General features: G+C 40.5%; 1 protein-coding gene across 1 annotated transcript; it reads left to right on the top strand.

Annotated features, from left to right (window-relative positions):
* Positions 1 to 406: 406 nt before the first annotated feature.
* LOC308283014 (GTPase IMAP family member 9-like) lies at positions 407 to 12,708 on the top strand (the record flags this gene model as incomplete). The annotated part of the gene is made up of 4 exons (XM_080723400.1): positions 407 to 622; positions 4,687 to 4,780; positions 10,733 to 11,457; positions 12,700 to 12,708. 4 exons carry the CDS (start codon positions 407 to 409, stop codon positions 12,706 to 12,708), a joined length of 1,044 nt encoding a protein of 347 aa, XP_080579526.1.
* Positions 12,709 to 13,066: the final 358 nt, after the last annotated feature.

Genomic DNA, 13,066 nt, shown 5'->3' with positions numbered 1-13,066 from the left:
CACATTTCGTGTAGCCGCCCCGTACAGGAAGTGATGTCACAACTCGCTGACATCACACTGACATCACAGAGGTTACAGAAGGAAAGAAGGACACTCAAGCGACACGGTTTTTCAGAGTATATGCGACCTTCGGTGGAAATGTACAAACAAAACACACAATGAATCTTCACAGCTGCACAGGGGAGGTGTGGCTGGGCAACCGCCACCTCCACCTGCTGACTGCCGGCCAGGAGGAGCATGCGGGTGGAGCTGGAGGACTTGGAGGGGGGCCAGGCCAGCGGCGAGTACACCATCAGGGTGGGCTCGGAGGCCAAGGGCTACGCACTGCGCCTCTCTGAGTATATATCCGGGCGACACCCTGCTGAAGGGCGACGCCTGCTTGGCGTTGTTCCTTTCGCACGACGGCATGCACTTCAGCACGTTCGACCACAACAACGACAAGTGGGCGGAGGAGAACTGCAGAGATGTACGGCGGTGGCTGGTGGTACAACAACTGCCAGTCGGCCAACATGAACAGCGTCTTCAAGGGCCAGTATACGACCCGGGCAGCAACTCTCCCTATGAGATTGAGAACGGCGTGATTTGGGGGACCTACAAACCCGCCGACTATAGCCTGAAGGCTGTCAGAATGTTCATCAGGTCAGCTGCTTTTTGAAGGGGACAAATGTGATTGATTGATTGATTGATTGATTGATTGATTGATTGATTGAAGAGATTTTTAGAAGTTTAAGGTGATACACCATGAAATTTCACTTTTCCTATTTTAAAACCTTTTTTTGGGGTCCCACTAGCACCTTCTATCCTCACAAAGTCCCATTTCTGACAGTTGTGTCTTTCTCTGGTTTTGAGAAGGCAAAGGTTAAAAGTATCCCACGGGTTCTTAAAACAGGCTGTCCAGATTTGCTGCCGATTGTGACGTCATCATCGGCCATTTTTTTTGTTTTTTTTTCAAAAAAAGTTTTTTTCAAAATATATATATATATATATATATATATATATATATATATATATATATATTTTTTTTTTTTTCAAAAAGATTTTGGGGGGGTGGCGCAGTTCAGGCCAAAGGTGGTACTGCAGCTGAAATGCTCTGAGAGCCATTCAAAAATGAGAGAGGCTCTCTATTCAGGAGTGGTAATTTAGCCTCAAACCTTTTGAAAAACGTTTTTGGGACATAAACAATATGACATAAATACTTTTTAAATGCATGGTGTATCACCTTTTACAATAGTAAAAAGTATCCTAGTAAGCTTTACGGCTTATAAAATAACAATTTCTCTTTCCTCCCATTTTTATGCAAACGTGTGGGGACTCTGATTAAGAAATAACAAATGGAAATAAATGGCTCAGTGAACACACTTCCAGGATTACGAATAAGGACAGATAAAGTGGAATTCCAAACCAGGGTCCTGGGAGGGCACTGCGTTTTTCTCTTGTTTGGCATCTAATAGTCGGGGGCGTTAGGGAGATGACATGGTAATTTCGTGCTAATTAGTCTAAAAGCGCAGAATTTTGCACAGATGTAGCCCAGGGCATGCTCTAATGATTTAGCTAGGGCGCCCGAGTCTGCGACATTCGGGGTCGCCACAGCGGCCAAATCAAGTTGGGCTCCCATTGACTTTCAATACAGGAGAAAAATACCCAGAAAAAACACTTTTTTTCTGGGTATTTAAGTAGGATGTGAGGGGTCTAACTAGGGGTTTGTCATGATGCTGAATCCATTGCAAGCATTTGTTTTGCACAAAAACATTCCTTGGGCTACAAATGGCCCCAGAAAATGATGTTTTAGTGATGAAAAGTGATGAGTCACTTTTCAGAGTTTTGTGGGTGTTTTCTGGAGCTGTGGTGACCCCGAAGGTTACCGACTCGGGCGCCCTAGCTAAATCATTAGAGCATGCCCTGAGTAACATCTGTGCAAAATTGTGCACTTTTAGACTGATTAGCACGAGAAAAAAAACCCTAAGGCCTCCGACTAACATGAATGCTCATTGCTCACCCATACATGCATCGTTTTCTGAGGCCATTTCTAGCCCAAGGAATGTTTTTTTTGTGGAAAACAAATGCTTGCAATGGATTCAGCATCATGACAAACCCCTAGTTAAACCCCTCAGATCCTACTTAACCCTTTGCCAGCCAACTTAAAATATGAATGTGCGCTAATAACGCCAGGAAATAGCTATATTTTATCAACATGATGGGGTATAATTTCATTGTTTTCAAAGCCATGATGATATACCACCACAAAAAGACCACTAGAGTGCGCCACCGTAACACTAAAACCTTCAGAAGAAGCCATGTATAAACCATGAGTAAAGGAAGGGAAAGTGACGTCGCTCCATTGACTCACAATGGGAGATCCGCGGGCCGCCATCTGTGCTCAATCCTGTTCAATTTGTCCTTGATCGTCTAAAACCACCATCGGTCAGGGCAGCGGAAGCAGTGTTCTTCCGAACAGGTCAGGTGTTTTTTTTGGCCTACTGGTGACTCTATAATAGGCCAAAGTGAAAAGGGTACCACACGTTCTTGGGCCTTTCACGGCAATCGGATGCTGCATGCAGGATTTGAGGCATTTTGTTCCAAAAATGTGCTTTGCAAAAGTTGACCCACTGGTGGCGCTATAGCAGGCCAATGTGAGAAGGGTGGCATCTGTTCCTTGGCTTAGTGGGAATGTGTGTGCAAAATCTCTCTCACACACACAGCAGGCTGCGTTCATGATTTGAGACATTTTGTTCAAAAAGGAGCAATCCTGCAAACCTTGGAATTCAATGTTAGCCAATTAGATAGAATATGATATTGGACAAATCCGTCAGGATTACATCACTGTAGTGATGATTTGTGTGATTTTCGGATAAAATCTGAAGGAGTAATATCAAAGAATGTGTTTTACATACTGTAAGTCGGCCTTCTGGTGGCACTATAAATGGCTAAAAAAGCACAAATTGGCCTCCACACAAGTCCAATATTAAAGAGTGGCCTTTTGCCACTTCGTGGCCTTGGCCACTAATAAAGAGTGGCCTTTTGCCACTTCGTGGCCTTGGCCACTAATTAGGTTGGGTTTTTATAAACATAAGAAATGACAAATTGCTGACAGCACTCAGTATATTTAAGTTAGAAGAAGCTTTTCTCATATTTGAGGTTTTCACTAATCAAATCCTAATAGGCCTAATCATATTAAATACAATCTAGTCTACCACAATATTTGGTATACATTGGTTTAGTTCTTCTCCCCACTCAAGCCCAAGACAGCCTCAGCAAATATCGATGCTATTAATCAGTTGCACATTTAACTGCAAAACACCTGAAAAAAACAACATATATTTACATGCTAGTGTAAAAACAATGTTTTCCAACTTTTAAGAGGTTCAAATAGCATTTCAATAAATTGTTAATCCTAACAAAAGTGTCCATAACTGAAACATAGAAATGCAATCGGATCAACATAAAGAAATACATAGTAAACATTCCAAAAACATTTTAAACATTGTGGAATCTAAAGTAATATATATATATATATATATATATATATATATATATATATATATATATGTTACAGTCATTTTGGGTAACTCAGTGAGACTGTGGTAAGAGCGCTCGTTTTGTAGTTCACCACACACCAATCACCACCAGATGGCGACAACAGCCAGTCAGCCATTCACTAGTGCAGGCGCTGACGTCACTCGTTTGCGACTCTCTTTCGTTTATTTACTAGCCCAGCTCGGCTGTGTTTAGCCATTAGCTTACTATGCCTTACTCTAACCCTAACCCTAACCTCAGTAAAACTATGCCTAACCCTAACCCTAACCCTAACCCTAACCTCCGTGGGGTGCGCGCTATCATTCCTGCTGACGCGACGTTGTTGTGGGTCAAAGGGACCGCTTGTTCCGCCCCGCGACGCACGACAAGCGCTCCGTTTCTCTATCTCACTGTTTCTCTATCTAACCGTGACATATATATATATATATATATATATATATATATATATATATATATATATATATATATATACACACACACAGGGGGGAATAAGTATTAGACACGCCTACCAATCAGCAAGAATTCTGGCTCTCACAGAACTGTCAAATATGTTTTAAGCAGTCCTCCTATTCTACACTCATTACCTGTATTAAAGGACAACTTTAGTTTTTTACAACAAGGGTTCATATTTTAGATTGTAATTAAAGAATATAAAAGATGAGTCTTAAAATGATTTCATTTACTTCTTTCTATTGTTTTAGAGATTCTTATTTCAGTGGTTGGGGGCATGCGTACACGTGGCTAAATATGTCATTTTACACAGAATAAGCCCATTTCCAAGATACAACGCAACCTTTCATGGTTGGATGTGACTTATGGGGGCTAGAAGTGTTACTGTAAATAGCAATAAAGAAACTGTTGGCTTATTTTGTCTAAAAATACATATTTAGCCACTTGTACTTCTGCCCCCATGTGTACGCATGCCCCACATTTTAGAACAGTAAACGCGATAAAACAATAGAACGAAGCAAATGAAAACATTTTAAAACTCACTTTTTCTTTTCTCTAATTATAATCTAAAATATGAACCCTTGTTGTAAAAAACCAAAGTTGTCCTTTAATTCATCCTATTTACCCACGTTTTACGTTGTTAACTGTATAAAAGACCCCTGTTCACACACTCAATCAATCAGACTCCAACTTTTCCACTAGGGCAAGACCAAAGAGCTGTCTAAGGACCCAGGAAAGAAAATGGTAGACCTGCACAAGGCCGGGATGGGCTACAGGACAATAGGAAAACGGCTTAGTGAGAAAGCAACAACTGTATGCACAATTATTGGAGAATAGAAGAAGCTCAAGATGTCTATCAAGCTCCCTCTGTCTGGGGCGCCATGTAAGATCTCTCCTCGTGGGGTATCAATGATCATGAGAAGATGAGGGATCAGACCAGAACTACTCGGGAGGACCTGGCCAATGACCTGAAGAGAGCTGGGACCACAGTCTAAAAGATTACCATACCATTAGTAAGATACTACACCGACGTGTCGCCGCCATTGATTAAAATCCTGCAGTGGAGCACAGTAAGAATACATGACCCCATCCATCCTCCCCTCAATACGGTATCTTACTAATGGTAATCTTTCACACTGTGGTCCCAGCTCTCTTCAGGTCATTGGCCAGGTCCTCCCGAGTAGTTCTGGTCCGATCCCTCATCTTCTCATGATCATTGATCCCCACGAGGGGAGATCTTACATGGAGCCCCAGACAGAGCTAGCTTGATAGACATCTTGAGCTTCTTCTATTCTTCAATAATTGTGCCTACAGTTGTTGCTTTATCACTAAACCGCTTGCCTATTGTCCTGTAGCCCATCGCAGCCTTTGTGCAGGTCTACCATTTTTTTCTTTGGGTCCTTAGACTGCTCTTTGGTCTTGCCCTAGTGGAAAAGTTGGAGTCTGATTGATTGAGTGTGTGAACAGGGGTCTTTTTATACAGGTAACAATGTAACACGTGGGTCAATAGGATGAATTAATACAGGTAATGAGTGTAGAATAGGAGGACTGCTTAAAAAATATTTGACAGTTCTGTGAGAGCCAGAATTCTTGCTGATTGGTAGGCGTGTCTAATACGTATTTCTTGCAATGAAATGCAAATTGATTATTTAAAAATCATACAATGTGATTTCCTGGAATTTCTTTTTAGATTCTGTCTCTCATAGTTGAAGTACATACGATAAAAAATGTAGACCTCTCCATTCTTTGGAAGTGGGAAAACCTGCTAAATCGGCAGTGTATCTAATACTTATTTCCCCCATTGTGTATATGTGTGTGTGCGTGTGCGTGTGTGTGTGTGTGTGTGTGTGTGTGTGTGTGTGTGTGTGTGTGTGTGTGATCACACTCTGCTGCTCTGCTGGACATTTGGAGGCACTGCACGCGTGTGTGCACATGCCTATACACCAACACACACACACACACACACACACACACGCGCACACACACACACACACACACACACACACACACGCACACACACACACACACACACACACACACAGAGGGGAGGAGACTGGAGGCATTCTATAAAAATAGTGTGGAAGAAGAAAATCTTCCACTACAACACATAGACATTGACAAGGCATCCTTAATCAACTACCATCAAGATAAACATGGCCAGCAAACATGCGCAACTTGGTAAGTATATTTTGCTACCGCTGCTACAGTAGGTCATCATGAACCAGCATGGGAAATATTAGAAAGGTCCCTTCTACACAAATAGGACATAGTAATGCTACCTTTTTGTTCTTCTTTTTTGTTATACTATAGGTAGGGTGACCATATTCTGAAAATCCAAAAAGAGGACACTCTACCCGGCATATATATAATTTTTCCCCCAATTTTTTTTTTCTATTACTAGTTTACCGCTCAATTATGCCCTATACCACTAATAGCCTATTATGTATTCAATTTTGAGGGGGTTCCAATTGGACCCTTTACAAATCTAGAGATCCACTGATAAAGTATGCCTTTTGGCTCCTGTATGAACGTTCAGCTTTGTAACTAAATAAAAGAGAGGTAGCCCATTATTCAAACCGCCGTATCTTCTGCTTTACAAGGTTGTAGAAAAGATTCTGTCAATTTAGTTAGCAGAAGAGCTCTCACCTCGCACAGACTGTCTTGTAAGCTACTTTGCAGTGTTATGGGCTTGAAACAGAACTTTTATAATTGTAAATGCCTAAATGGACACAGAAGACTACCAGCTTTGCTGACAGAACGCTCTGCTTCTCAATGTTGGTCACTCGCACTTTTTGTGCATTTCATCAGTGATTGCGGTCGTCGCGAGCACCTTCGCCTCGCCGATACGCATCCGTAGAGCCGTCTCCCGTCATTTTTAGACCAGGATTGAGGGAATAGCAGGCAAGATTCCTTCACCAATGTAAACACAGTTGCTGAGGGAGTGAGCATTAATAGCGTTTGCAGTTCGTTTGGCTCTGCGCTGCGCGATCTGCTGCAGAGCTCTGCTCTGCTCTGCCTCTGATCTGAAAGCGATACAGGCTGAGGGAGGGAGGGATCGCAGGCAGAGAGTAGTATGAATAATACACGTTCCGGGGTTAGCGCCTCTCACAGTGTGTTTCCAAAAGAACCATTGAACGTGCATTGTAAATGTCCGTGCTTAAACTGTGATATGCGCGAAACCCCGGACATTTGAAGGAATTTATAAAACCCCCCCGGACCGGCCGGACAGCCCCCTAAAAGAGGACATGTCCGGGCAAAAGAGGACGTATGGTCACCCTAATTCTACTTGCATTGCATGAAAAGCAGGTCCAAAGTAATTGGTAATTGATTTGATTGATTACATAAACTTACTGTATTGTTACAGCAGCTACAGGGGTCTTAAATTGGTCCTGTGTAGTAAGGAAACGTTTATTTATTTTTTGGTCCTATAGCTAAACACAAGACTGAGTCCCAGTCCACACAAAAGCCGGGTATTTTCATAAAGCTTTTTTTTTTTTTAGGTTTTTCATGAAGCTTTTTTTCATGGGGAGGGGGGGGGGTACCATACATTTTTGTGTAAATTAGAAAAAAGGGATCAGTGACATCATGAAGGTAAAAAAAGGAAGCTAATTAGAACCTGGCAAATTCCCGTAGGATTTTTTTGCTGTTTTGGCTTCTATAGGGACCAAACTATCAGAAAATGACAGGGGTCAAATTTTCAGACCCCTCCCTCATTTCCTGGGGGCGGGTCACTTCAGTTTTGGCCCTATTCGGCTATGTATCCCCAATTTTCCATAGGTTTGTTTGATAATATTGATTTGTTTGCTGTTTTGGCTTCTTTAGGGACCAAACTATCAGAAAATGTTGGGGTTCAAATTTTCAGACCCCTCCCTCATTTCCTGGGGGCGGGTCACTTCAGTTGTGGCCCTATTCGGCTATGTATTCCCAATTTCCCCATAGGATCTTTTAGCTAAAATTGATTTGTTTTCTGTTTTGGCTTCTATAGGGACCAAACTATCAGAAAATAATGGGGTTCACATTTTCAGACCCCTCCCTCATTTCCTGGGGGCGGGTCACTTCAGTTTTGGCCATATTCGGCTATGTATTCAAATAGGATCTTTTTGCTAAAATAGATATTTTTTGGCTGTTTTGGCTTCTATAGGGACCAAACTATCAGAAAATGACGAGGTTCAAATTTTCAGACCCCTCCCTCATTTCCTGGGGGTGGGTCACTTCAGTTTTGGCCCTATTTGGCTATGTATTCCCAATTTCCCCATAGGATCTTTTTGCTAAAATTGATTTGTTTTCTGTTTTGGCTTCTATAGGGACCAAACTATCAGAAAATAATGGGGTTAACATTTTCAGAACCCTTCCTCATTTCCTGGGGGCGGGTCACTTCAGTTTTGGCCCTATTTGGATATGTATCCCTATATAGGATTTTATTTGGCTAAAATTGATTTTGTTTCTGTTTTGGCTGGAACAAACCATCACAAAATGATGGGGTTCAAATGATCAGACCCCTTCATCATTTCACTTCAGTTTTGGCCATATTCAGCTATGTATTACCATTCCCATTATTTTGCTCAAATTGATTTCTTTTGGCTTCTATAGGGACTAAACTATCAGAAAATGACAGGGTTTAAATTTTAAGACTGATATCCTGGATGGATGGGGTAGCATTTACCTCTGGCCTGTTTTTATTCTTCTCAAATACAGGATCTATTCATCATCACTGTTTCTATGCTCTCCCTTATACTGTTGGCACACACAGTCTCCAGTGCCATAACACTTGCAGAGAGGAGTGCAAGACAGGTGATTGTTGAGCAGCTGCACTGTCCCTTGAAACCTGCTTTGCAGACCCATTTGATGAGCTTTAGAACAGGTAGGGCAAGACTCCTGACTGGAACTTACCCTCCTCTCTCTGAATTCCATCAATTCTCTTCAATTGGTGGAAGCTCAGGGCTCAGGGCAATTGGACATCTGTGTAAGGTGACCAAACACATTATGTCTTGCAAGGCACCATTAACAGCAGAGGCAAGGACCTGATTAGGAATCAGAGTATTAGCCTCTTCATGTGTGCACCTCCTCAAAAATATATGACAACAAGCATGAAAGAACTGTCCCTTGAGAAATAATCAAGTAGTCCCTGGCCTAACACACAGGTCAACTTCTCCTTGGTTAATCAAGCAGTCAAGAGTTATTTGATGGACATAGTGAGCTTCATCTCTGGATGAAGACAGATTTAGTTGCCCTCTTCTGCCAAGTCTTATTTTTTAATGACTGATCCATATACCTATCAAAGACAACTCGACCCTCAACATAGCCAGCCATCATCGTTATGATGCTTTTGTTGAATGCATCTTGAAGATCTGACAGCTTCAGCATGCTTGGTGTCTTTTTCATGTTCTGAAGAACACCCATGGCATCAACTATAAGAACTTTGACAGAATAATCTTCCTCCATCAGATCATGCCATGGGACACCTGGAAGATCTTCCTACAGGGGTCTGAAAATGTGAACCCTGTCATTTTCTGATAGTTTGGTCCCAATAGAAGCCAATCAGCCAAAAAATATCTATTTTAGCAAAAGGATCCTATGGGAATACATAGCCGAATATGGCCAAAACTGAAGTGACCCGCCCCCTGGAAAGGAGGGAGGGGTCTGAAAATTTGAACCCCATTATTTTCTGATAGTTTGGCCCCTATAGAAGCCAAAACACCAAACAAATCAATTTTAGCAAAAAATATCCAATGGGGAAATTGGGAATACATAGCCGAATAGGGCCAAAACTGAAGTGACCCGCCCCCAGGAAATGAGGGAGGGGTCTGAAAATTTGACCCCCGACATTTTCTGATAGGTTAGTCCCTATAGAAGCCAAATCAGCAAACAAATCAATATTAGAAAAAATATATATGGAAAATTGGGGATACATAGCCGAATAGGGCCCAAACTGAAGGGACCCGCCCCCAGGAAATGAGGGAAGGGTCTGAAAATTTTACCCCCGTAATTTTCTGATAGTTTGGACCCTATAGAACCAAGATCTGCAAAAAAATCAATTTTAGCACAAAAATCCTACGGGAGCTGTTTTTTGGACATAACATACCGCACTATTAATCCAAGAGCAAATCAACAGCTATCTCCCCACAATCTTGTTCTTGGCAACACAGAAGAGAGAGGAACTTTTTTCAACTGTTCAATGTTGAAAATGAGTGATATTCCCCTTATAGAAATACTCTCTGTTACAAGTAAAAGTATAAAAAAGTCTAAAAACTTTAGTAAAAGTATACAAAATATTGGGATCAAAGTATACTAAAAGTACAAAAGTAAAAGTACTCATTGTGAAGAAATGTCAGGTTTCACGTGTTCAAAATGTATAAAAATGTCTTTTGATAATAATAGAAATCTACAAAGTAACTAGTAACGAAAGTTTTCAAATTATTGTGGGGAGATAATAGAGAGAGATTATTTTCCTCTGAGATGTAATGGAGTAGAAGTAAAATTATTGAACAATGGAAATACTCAAGTTAAACATTTTACTTAATTACAGTACTTAATTAAGTAAACATACTTAGTTACTTTACACCGCTGGTTTGGGGGATGTTGGTGTAGCGTACTACTGACAGCGTTTGTGTAATGTTCTAGCCATTGTCTTGTGGACAGAGATATTCTTTAATACAGGGCCGCAGAGACAAAGAATCTTGTGTCGTGTGGATTATGCCTGAATTAAAGTGGTCTGATAATCAATATTATCCTTGTAAACTCTCCACAGAGCCCCAATCTAAGACGCTACGGATTGTTATTGTTGGAAAGACTGGACTTGGGAAGAGTGCTACTGGAAACACCATCCTGGGAACAAAGGCTTTTGAATCCAAGACGTCCTCTTCGTCTGTGACGATGACAACATCAAAAAGAATTGGGAAGTGGAACGGACAATCAGTGGTCGTGGTTGATACTCCAGGTTTGTTTGGCACCATAACAACAGAAGAGGTAATGAAGGAGATTAAGATGTGCATTTCGTGTGCGTCTCCTGGTCCCCATGTGTTCCTGGTTGTGATCCAGGCAGGAAGATTCACAAAAGAAGAAAAAGACACAGTAAACATGATCCAGATCACCTTTGGAAAACAGGCAGAATGTTATACGATGGTCTTGTTCACCAAGGGAGATGATCTGGATGATGAAGAAGGAACTTCCATTGATGAGCTAATCAGTGAAAATGAAGATCTGAACAACTTTGTCGAGCAGTGTCAAAGAAGATATCATGTTTTTAACAACAAAAACAAAGATCCCTCTCAGGTCACTGAACTGCTGCAGAAGATCAACGAAATGGTGGAGCAAAACGGAGGAAAACACTACACCAACGCCATGTTCCGAGAGGCTGAGGAAGCCATAACAGCTGAAATGCAACACATTCTGCAGGAAAATCCTGGCTTGACACCGGAAGAGGGAAGAAGAAGAGCTGAGAAAGATAATTCCTTCCTTAACAAACACTCCGAAGTCATTTGGCAATGTGTAACACGTGGAACTGAAATGTTATTAGATGTGGCAATGTCCAAAATTCTAGCTTCAGACAAATGCACTTTGCAGTGATTGTCCAGTCTGTCTATTGGTCAGTAGTTTAAGCTGATTACACCAACACAGAGATAAAGACAGAAAATGTATGCCAATAGTTATTGATAGTAGCTTACATATTTCTAGCTTTTTATAGATTTTGTCTAAATAAATTATTGCTACGATTGACTTCTGGGATTTTGAATATAAATATGTATTCATAATTAACTGTTTTATTTTGTATAATTTTGCGATCCCTCCATTAAAGGACAACTTTGATCAAAATCGCTAAAATCACTAAAACGGTAGAAAGCAGTAAATTAAAACAATTTAACTGATCTTTGCTTTTCTCTAATTACTATGTAAAATATGAACCCTTATTGTAAAAAACAAAGTTGTCCTTTAATATGACCAGAATAAAAATATCCTTTTGGCTCTGTTGTGTTTTTATCCTTTTGATTATTTCTGTATCTGCATCTCTGTGGGCCACTTTTATATTGATGATCAATAAATAATTTCAACAAATCAATAAAAACAATTTGACTGTGTAGTTGTTTAAGGACTATGGTGTTTCATGACAAAATGCCATGTAATAATAGGATATATAATAGGATAATAACATGTTTTATAGCCATACGTTTCTATATTATTCTGTATTCAGACTAGTTGTTGCGGTAGGGTGGAAATATTGTATGTTCAAAACCGATAAAAGTTTGGTATGGACAGGCCTTTAAGTTAAGGCAGAAGAGCAGGTATGGGGGAGCCATGTTCAGTGTAGCAGCAAATATACACATCTATGGCACGTAGATACAAACATGCTGCAAAACATCTCAGTGATAGTGGTCAAAGTGGTGTGGAACGGTTTACTGTGAACAACCATGACAGAAAGTCATGGTGTCAAATTAACAAACTGAAGCCAAAACCCACATTTTATGAAGGGAGGGAGTGTCAGCCCCTTGCACTCCTTAAAAAGAGTGAGATTTGTGCAACGTGCAGAATAAAATGAACTTCCAAACCTGCCAACAGCTTTGCATACAACATTCATGAATTATATGCCTAATTTTTAGCCTATATGGTAAAACGTATAAACATCTGCTTAACCTTCACATCACAGCAGCAAAGCATCTGAATGAAAGAATATTTCTTAATATGATGATAACCTTTGTTGATCCCCATGGGGAAATGCAGGTGTCATAGAAGCAAATGCAGAATGTAGGAGAGATAGGCTACAGGAGTAAAGAGATAAGAATATAAGATAACACTCATCTGCACATAATACCTAAAATAACATAGGTAATTTTATCAATATGAGTGAACAGTCTATCACCAGTAAATATGAATATGATATTAGGCTACTGTATATTGTCACTGACACTGTCAGGTAGAAACCTAGTACAGCTTCTTCTTTTTTTCTGCAAATGAAAGCCCTACTTCATCATATATATATATATATATATATATGCACGATATATTCTCTGTTTTTTTTTTTTTTGCCTCCTTTACTCGACTGTTTTGTAACTTTCCATTACAGTGGTTCTCAACCTTTTTAGGCCGT

The sequence above is a fragment of the Nannobrachium achirus genome (assembly GCF_963921795.1).
Source record: "Nannobrachium achirus genome assembly, chromosome: 4".
NCBI lineage: Eukaryota > Metazoa > Chordata > Actinopteri > Myctophiformes > Myctophidae > Nannobrachium > Nannobrachium achirus.
Note: the sequence above shows the minus strand (reverse complement) of the source record. Positions and strands in the feature narration are given on the sequence as shown.